Here is a 9589-nt window from a genome sequence, read left to right on the forward strand (position 1 = left end):
AAGTTGGTTTATGATCCAAGAACCCTAAAGTCTGTCCTAAGGCAACAGGACATTTTTTCCTCAACAAAAAATGAAAGAAACCCTTCTAAAACCTATCCAAGCATTTTATCCATATATATTGTTCAATATCAGATTGTTTGCTCATTTAAATCAGTAAACCTAGTGGTTTTTCCCTGTCAACATACTGAAGTCATGTTACTTTATCAAAAACAAAAGTGGTTGTGTTTGACTCTACAGCAATGACCTTTTATTTTTATTTGCAGTCACAGCTAGAGAGTTGTTGCTGTTAAATACAAGTAACAAAATAATTACATACCAGAGGAAAAATTTAATGTTAATTTTTATCACAGCTATACTGAAGACAAGTTTTTACTTTAGATCTATTTCTCCTTGCAAAAGAAAAAGCAACATCAGCGTACCTATGCAGATACTACAGACAGAGATCAAAGGCTGCATTATAGCACTGTATATACCAGGCTGGCTGCTAAAGTATGAAGGCTTTACATGGAACAAACAACTTCTAGCAGCCATAAAGCTCAAGCAACCTTGAAACTGAAGTTGCATTTAAGCACACAGAAACAAAATGCAGGCTTGCATACGCACAGCACAGTACAGAGGCAGAATAACAACATGTATTTATGGTGACAGTATCATATCAGTACTGCGATTCCAGAGACAGGTGACATGAAGAATTATTCATAATGCCAGCCTTTGTCCTTCCCTACATGGATCAGTCAAGATCTACAGTCCTGTCCTTATGTCTCTGTAAGGCTTCACTTCCAACGGGAAGAATAGTCCTTGCAAGAACTCTGCTCTGGGACACACAATGAAAACCCAGTCCTTGTCAGAGAAGGACGATGGAACAGAATAATAGATTCACATACTTTGTCTTGTTCCTGTAACTCTACTGATTTAATCCAAAAGATTCAGAAGTATAATTTCACTTCATGCCATCCAGACATGTTTTTTTAATGAAAATATACTCAATAATGAAAATTATAAATATTATTAAGCATACCTTACACTGTATTTTAGACAAGAACAAATACTGTTCATAACTAATCCACAATACATTTTGGGAAATCTCTTTATAAAGCCATAAACACACCAACATTTATTACACTCTTTACAGCACAAGAAGTAGAAAGCAGTGGCGGTATTACCAGGCAAAAACGGTGATTTTTTCTTAATGAACTTTTTTTCTTTTTTATCTAGTTTATCCGTACTCTCTTGCTCCTTGTCTTGTTCAGCACTATTAGAATCAGCCTGATGATTTGAGAGGCTCGGAACATCTGGGTTCTGATCCTGGGCCCCAGCAGCCTTAGCCTGGCTGCAGTCAGTAGAATGTGCAGAGACAGGAATTGATGACAACCCGCTGTTCTCTAATGCTTGCTAAAAAAAGAACAAAAAAACTTCTAGATTAAGGAAGAAACATTCCACAGCTATCCCCAACTTTTCTCAAACAAGTACTTGAAAGATACAATGAAAATATAATTAAAGGAATTAAATGTCTCATTCTCATAAAATTTCAGCTATATTTCAAACCTGCAAAGACGTTATTACACAGCATTGATTTCTGATTGTCTTGAAATTTTAGGTTGGTTTTTCTGCACTTATAGCTGCCTTTTAGGAAACAACAACTTATTCCTTTTTTGGTAATAGCTATCAGGATAATAGTTATTTATCATGTTGTCACTCTTTGCAATTCCTCATCACGTTCCAGACATTAGAGAACTCAGCAGAGGTAACAGGATGAGCCTGCCCATAGCTGCATATAACAGTTGGGTCTTCCAACCCCAAATTTAAATGGTATTTAAAAGTCTAGAGATGAAAATGTACCTTACAGGTTAGCAGGCTACCAGTAACACTAAAGAATATTATTCTCTGCCCTGATCCATCCTGTTTGTGCCCTTCTGGGGCACAGGCTGCAGAACAACCACAGATAGTAATTCACCATCCTACATCTCTTCTCTTACACCGCATCTCCTTTGCCATTATCAAGGACAAAATACAGGAAGTTTTTCAGGAAAAACACTGGCTGACCTCAGAAAAAAAATTCTTGCTCAAATAGGAAATATTCAGATAGCCCTTATTAATTAGGACAGGGTAAAGGCCAGGTATACATTCCCATTTTTTAACCAGATAAAATATTTTTCCCCTCTTGAATGATATCATGTTTCAAGCACTGCATAACCTAAAGAAATGCCACAAGCTGCTTCCAGCCAACAAGAAAAAAGAAGGCTTAAGGAATCAGTAAAAATATCCATGTATGGGGTACACTTAAAGCCATACAAAGATAACTTGGTGCAGCCCATACCCATTCAATAAATCTTTACAATTCTTTCTTGACTAACAGATTGTTTAGAAATCCATAAGGAATGCTACAATTGAAAATATGGAGAACGAATTTCATTAAAATATAAGAAAGAATGAGAAAGGAAACACTGAAATGTAAAGCTGTTCTCACGTAGAGCTCTTACCTGCAAAATATCTCTACTGATCCCCACTGCAATGTTGAGCTGTTGACCAGGTTGTTGAGGCTGGTTATTTTCTACAGAACCTGGTTCTGATAACTCAAGGAGCTGCTGAATGACATCAGTGACAGTCTGCTGACCCTGATGAGCAGCAGCTGGAGACACCTGGTTTTCTGTCTGTTGAAGAAGTGGAGACCGAAAATGTGTGGCCTGAAATATACAGTGGCATGTTTGTCAAGGAAGATCAAAAGAACATGTTATGAACTCACCGGTCCAGCTCCCTTACCTGAAATGTCTGGTAACTGTGCTCTAGGAGGATGGCTACTTACAGAAGAAAATTATTTTACAGAGCCTCATTCAAAGTTTGCTTACTCCATTATAGAATTGCTTTTGTACATCCCCTTTTCTTTCAGTTCTTCCCAAGCTTGAAATTGTAAGCTTACAGTTTGAATTAAATTTACTGTTAACTACTGAACCTTCAACCAATTTAGAAAACACAGGGAGGGATCAACTACAAAACTCCACATGCAAAGGTCACATGAAAAGTAATTCCCAAAAAAAATAAACTGACGTGGCTATCTTCTTAAAGTTCACATTTATCTCAAACAGATCCTCTGTAAAAAAAACAACCTTCCATCAGAGATTTTTTTTTTAAACTAAATTATCTGTGTTGCTGTATCAAAACATTTCAGAACAAACTACTAACTTTTCCCCTTCAATTTGGAACCCTTGAAACCACTTAGCTTTAGAGGAATCTCTTCATATTCTAAAAATTAAAATACACATCAGGCTCTGTCAAAATACTAAAAAAAATTTGAAGTTAAAAAACTAATTTCCCAATCTTTAATTTGAAACTGTGTATCTTAGACTACCTCAGTAACAAATATGAAGGAAAAAAGTGATAAAGAGCCTTAGTATTTATTTTAAATTAAATCAGAAATAAAGACTCCTGTTTGCCTACATTTATAAACTTCACTTCTTATGACAAATAGACTGCATAAGTATACAATTACTGAAAGAATTCCTTTCAATATTTTTTTTATTGCAAAAAATAGAAATATGTATTTATACAATGGCTAGCCCCATAGCTGGGTATCCAAGAACATACTGGTTATTTGCTTCTCACATTTACTTCTGTTCCCTAAAGAACCACTTCAAGGTGCATGTGTAACCACATACAGTTATAAAAGGCTATCTTCTTTCAAATTATTTTTAGCAAACAATAATCTTAGGCTTCACATTTGTACTATTTCCTTCTAATCTGAAAACTTCCCTGAGATTTTCTTTATACTGACACTTTATACTAGGCAGTTAAGATGACACTCACTGTAGTAAAGGAAGGATGGTTACAAAGAATAATATTAAGAAACATTAGCTTGACTTGGATTATGTCCTGTGTATTTGATGAAGTATTCTTAATGGCTTCTCATAAGACGATAAAACCAAATCCTTATCTTGCTTCTCTTGAGAATATCACTTGTTACTTTGCTGATTTAACTATTAGTTCTTTTTGACCTCACTAGTGAGACACAAAAAGACTCCTTATCTCTTCAGATTCCAATTTAGCAAAAGTGCTATAAACATTTCAATATGGGTGACACACTATATTGCAGTGAGAATGGCACAAACAGGAAGCAAACTTCAATGAAAGCAAAGCAGTTTGCTGAACAGTGTAACAGTTCTTTATACACACAATTTCTTTTCTGGAAACAGAATGTAAGGAGGCTTTTATGTAGAGCAGGATGCGTATACTAAAAGTGTATGAAATTCCCTCAGGTTTTAGCAAGAGAAAAATTGATGTTATTGTTAATTAATTATTCTTAATTAAAATTAATGTTATTGTTAATGAAGGAACTTCTCAACATCATCTTTGATATGAAAATTACAGCATTACATGAATTTAGCCAGTGTGCCCTGCATATTACAGCAGTTTATATACAGTCTCATGGAGGTTATCTTTTTTGAACAATAATGTACACACATGCACATATATGAAGTTTATTACCATTACTCTTAAGACACATTGTTAATTATAAAACGTTTCAGAGGGCTCTTTCTAGGTCTTATTTGAACATCTGATTTTAAATATAACATGGAGAATGAAGTGTTTTATTACTGCTTCGTAATTCCACTGTTGTTCAACTGAACAGTGGACCTTGTGATGACCCTTGTTTTGTCTGATCTGCTGTGTAACACAGACAGTGTGCTTGCTCTGAGTGAATTACTCCTTCAAGTCACAGTAACTGTAAAAAATTAGAGCAGTTCTTTAAATCAAGTAGTTTATTGTGGTTAACTTTTTCTGTTGTCACCTAACTTCAATATGTGGCTCCAAGAGTAAATGATCCTCACTAAAATTTCATACTTTATTTCCAAGTGTCAATTTGCCTAGCTATGACCCTCAAACTTTATTTCCTCTCCTCTATTAAGATGACAAACTTCTCCTTCTTCTTCAAAACATAAGATGAAATCATGTCTAAGTATTTCATCTGATGGACAAGGCAGCTAATGCACCTTGAATCTCTTCACTAAAAAACACACCAGAGCCTATCTGAAGGATTCTGACGGCTCTGATTCCTCCTGTATCATTGAATACAGTCCATGAATAGTGAACACTATAAACAGACAACAGAAAAAAACCTAAAAAAAACCCCTAAAAATTGCCAGAATGAAATACAGACCAGATACAACCCTGGATCTGGAGAGACTGCGTTAACAGTTCAGTTGTATGAGGTTCAACCAGGCCAAGTGCTGGGTCCTGCACTTAGGTCACACAAATCCCAGGCAGTGATACAGGATGGGGGCAGAGTGGCTGCAAAGCTGCCTGGCAGTTTCAGGCAATTCTGGGAGGAGAAGGCAATAGGATCCATTGCTCCCAACTCATACCTATCACTAGGAAAAACCTGGCACTCTTCACCACATTATCACAGAGTATTTTGGAAGGGACCCATCAGGATCACCGAGTCCAACTCCTGGCACTGTGCAGGGCACCCCCTGAGTGACACCATGTGTCTGAGACCATTGTCCAAATGCTTCTTGAACTCCACTTTTGGCGCTGTGATCACTTCCCTGGGGAGCTCGTTCCAGTACACAACCACCCTCTGGGTGAAGAACCTTTTCCTAATATCTAACCTAAAACTCCCCTGCCAAAACTTCAGGCCATTCCCTCAGGTCCTGTCCCTGGTCACCACAGAGAAGAGATCAGTGTCTGCCCCTTTTCTTCCCCTCATGAGGAAGTTGTAACTGCAATGAGGTCTAAGTCTTCTCCAGGCTGAACAGACCAAGTCCCTATCATTATTTGTGAGGTGACCATCCTCATCCTGTAATGGGCCAATGTTATTTTTACACTGCCTATTGCCATTAATATATTTGAAAAAGCTCTTTTTATTGTCCCCCACAATTCTGGCCAGCTTCAACTGCAGCTGAGCCTTGGCCACACAAATTTTCTCCCTACAGAAAGATGTAGTACCTCTGTACGCTTCCTGTGTCACCTGACCTTGCTACAACAGGGCATACACCTTTTGTTTTCTGCCTTATTTCCAAAAGATCTCTGTTCAGCCAATGTGGCCTTCTGCCTTGCCTGCCTGACTTGTGATATTTGTGAATTGCCTGCTCCTGTGCCCTCAGAAGGTGATATTTAAAAAGTGCCCAGCACTGATATTCCCCAGCACCTGCAAAAATATTTTCCCAGGGGTCCTTCTTTACTAGTTCCCTCAGGAGCCCAAAGTCTGCTCTCCTCACATCCAGAGCTGAGGTTTTGCTGGCATTCTTCCTCCTGTTAACAATTTTAAACTCTATTGCTTCATGGTTGCCATGGCCAAGATGGCTGCCAATCTCCATTTTGTGGGATCAGATCCTCTCTTCTGACAAGCAGTAAATCAAGGAGGGCATCTTTCTGAGTCTACTCCCTTAGGACCTATTCCATAAAGTTGTCATCCAGGTTTTTTAGCAATCTTCTGGCCCAAGTTGTATCAGCTGTGTGATTCTCCCAGGTAATTTCTGGCAAGTTGAAGCTCCCCATAAGGACAAGGGCAGTTGATTCAGAGGTGTCGCTTTGCTCCTCAAAGAATAATTCCTCAATGTCATCGTCCTGTGTGGAAGGTCATCAGATCTACATCCCACAATGATACCTGCATTATTTGTTCGCCCCTTGATTCTTACCCAGGCACTCAATTATTCCATGGCCAATTGAGAGTTCCGAACATTATAACCCTTCTATTACACACATTCAGTGCCTCCCCTCTACCTCTTCTGCCCTGCCTACAGTGGATGAGCTGTTTATGGTGACTCTAAAGCTGTACTGCCATATTTCCCAGATCTTGGTTTTGTGAGTACAACACAAAATAATCAGTAGCTGAAGTTGGGAAGGGGAGACTGTAAGTCAGGCGGTCTGTCCCTAAGATACACACTGCAACCTACAGCTGACAAACAAGATGCTGCACAGCTGCAACAAAACCTGCCAGAATTCCCAGGGGAACAGGCACATACAGACCTTCCTGTACACCACAACTGTCTGCTATGGAGTTCTAGAAAGTCAGCCCCGCATCATCCTTCCCCAGCTCCATGGCTCCTCCTGAGCCCCACAGTTCCTCTGCTGCCTAAATTCCAATCAACTCAACCTGTACGAACACAGCCCCTTCCCTCTCCAACCAAACCATGGTAATCACTGCAAAATAAAGGCAGAAGGGTAGGGCAATCCAGGATTTTTTAGAATCCTTACTCTCTGGACCTTTTATACAGAAAAGTATTTACCTCCATTTTGAAGAGCTGTTAAAGAGACTTACATGCAAAATCATGAGTGTGTAAACAAATGAGGCAACATAATGGCAAATGAGGCAAACATAACATTCAAGATCTGTTCCACCTCTAAATAACCAGCTGCATTCACCAAGGAGCTTCCCTTCACATATTAGCTGATCAACTTATCACAAAGTATCACAGCATACCCTTTTTCACCAGGTAAATGAAAATTTACAAAATTATGTAAAAAGTTTCTCCCATTTATAGTCTTGATGCAAAAATATGACCAAAACTTCACACTTACATTCTTCCATTTGTTATCAACAGGTTGCAAAAGGTTAGCAGGGGATGTCGTTAAAGGCTGGGTGACAGAGTCCTACAAAGAAATCAAAATAATTTAAATCTTAATCAAAAAGAAGAAAAACATGGCTGATACAAAACATGGCAGAAAAGTAGCACAGAAAAATCAGACAATGTGAGAGAAACAGAAGTACAGTAAATCATTTTAGCTATAAATACTAATGCAGCAAATGACAGCCTTACAGTCACTGTAATTTAGAAATATTCTCATGGATGACACAAGAGTACATTCTTTGGTAGCACAGCACTTCAGGAAACTTCAGCTTTGGAATGGGTACTTAATAAGGACATAATCCTTGCTTATCCCCAGGTATGTACCAAGGGATGACAGAGACTGATGGCAAACTTAAAATAGAATTATTATACTGGAGATTTGTTGTTAAAGCAGTTCTGCAAGTTTTCAGCAGAATGAAGAAAAGTGCTAATGTAAGAATGCTAGTGCTAATCTAATAATGTACTAAGTTTCTAATGCAATTTTAAAAAATAGAAATAATTAAATATATGCAGATTCAGACATAAAATTACAAATAAAAAGCATAATCCCCTCTAATATGCAATTGACATGTCATTTTTTATCTCTGCTCCACCTTGCTAAACTTATTGGCATATATTTTTAGAAAGAATCTTTTTCTCCCTCCTCTCTCTTTGCTTATACTACTGTATGGCATTTTTTGCTAGTCCACTCTTGCATGCAAGCAGCAAAGTATTCATGCAAGCAGAGATAATACCACACCGCTGTAATATCAATATGCTAAGCAAATCCAAAATATTTAAGTAAACAAAAAACAAATTAAAAAAAAACCCCAGAGCTGGCCAGGGAAAAAAATACATGAGGTAGTAATGAAGGAATTCTTTTCCATCCTGCTTTTAAGATTAGGCTTGAGAATGTAGAAATGTAAAAAAAGACAGAAAATATATGCACTTGCAAACAAATAAGAGACATTAGTCTTTCTTTTTATGAATTAACATGGAGAAACAAATAGCATTTGCCCTATAAAACTACTTCAGAAAATGTAAAAAAAAGCTTTTCCAAACACCATTACTAGACAGGTTATTTCAAGAAGACACAGCTGCAAAATGAAGTTCAGACTTCAAATGTTAACCTTCCTCTTTCAAAGACTGCTATTACTCATCACCCATTGAACATTAAAGCATGAGTTGGAGATAAGCAAAGCAGAGGGGACTAGAAGTAGAAAAGATTGTTCTAACAAAGAAAAAAAGAAGAGTACTATGATAAATTAAATATGCACTGGCTCAAAAAATGCTGTAGTCTTATGAAACCAGAGACATTTTCTGAATTTTAGCTCTTTTTTGTATCTTGGTAAAGAAAAAAAAACATGCACTGCTTCCAACAAACCATATTTTTTCCTTTATAATCTGGTTAATAAGAAGCTAGCATTAAAAAAAAACTTATCAGATATACACAGAAGAATCCACCATGTGTTGATATAGACTAGAATTATACAAACAATTTCTGAAAATGAGTTGAAACTAATGCATTTTTTCAATAGTTCTAAAACTTCCCCATAATTTTTTCATCAGAGGAGGCTAACATAATCTGTAAGAACAAGAATTATACTTTACTTATTTGCAGAATTAAACTGCTCCATTGTCAACCAAAGTGTCGAACTGTAAATACTTTTTTGCATATAGCTGGCCAATTTACATTTTCCCAATATTTAATCCTGCAAATTAATACCAAAAATCACACAAAACTTGAGAAAGACAAAAGACAGCTACAGGTCTAGAAGCTCTAACCTATCTGAAGAATTACTAGAATTAAGATATAGACCTAATTAAACTCTCAAAGGCATTTTCATTTCATTTGGATCAGCAAAGCTTACCGCTGTAACATGAGATACATCTGTTGAAGCACTTGCAGAATTCTGTGGACCGCCCATGTGCATCTTGCTGATATGTGTATTTAAACTACCCAAGCTTTTGAAGACACAGCTACATTCTGTACAGTTGTACGTAGGGCCATTCTTCACCTTAAAAAAAAAAAAAGTAAATTTTCC

At 37.2% G+C, this 9589-nt stretch overlaps 1 protein-coding gene across 3 annotated transcripts in view; it reads right to left on the reverse strand.

Annotated features, from left to right (window-relative positions):
- The window catches only part of ZNF236 (zinc finger protein 236), a 64280-nt gene that overhangs the window by 40741 nt on the left and 13950 nt on the right, over positions 1 to 9589 (reverse strand). For 2 of the 3 annotated variants that reach the window (XM_031055656.1, XM_031055655.1), the window contains exons 6-9: positions 9416 to 9562; positions 7516 to 7587; positions 2481 to 2684; positions 1164 to 1392 (exon numbers count right to left, since the gene is read on the reverse strand). In XM_031055656.1, the coding sequence (XP_030911516.1) occupies positions 1164 to 1392; positions 2481 to 2684; positions 7516 to 7587; positions 9416 to 9562 (652 nt within the window). The remainder of the gene's footprint in view (positions 1 to 1163; positions 1393 to 2480; positions 2685 to 7515; positions 7588 to 9415; positions 9563 to 9589) is intronic. The other variant, XM_031055657.1, reaches the window with a different exon arrangement.

The sequence above is a fragment of the Geospiza fortis genome, unplaced genomic scaffold (genome assembly GCF_000277835.1).
Source record: "Geospiza fortis unplaced genomic scaffold, GeoFor_1.0 scaffold206, whole genome shotgun sequence".
NCBI classification, from domain to species: domain Eukaryota; kingdom Metazoa; phylum Chordata; class Aves; order Passeriformes; family Thraupidae; genus Geospiza; species Geospiza fortis.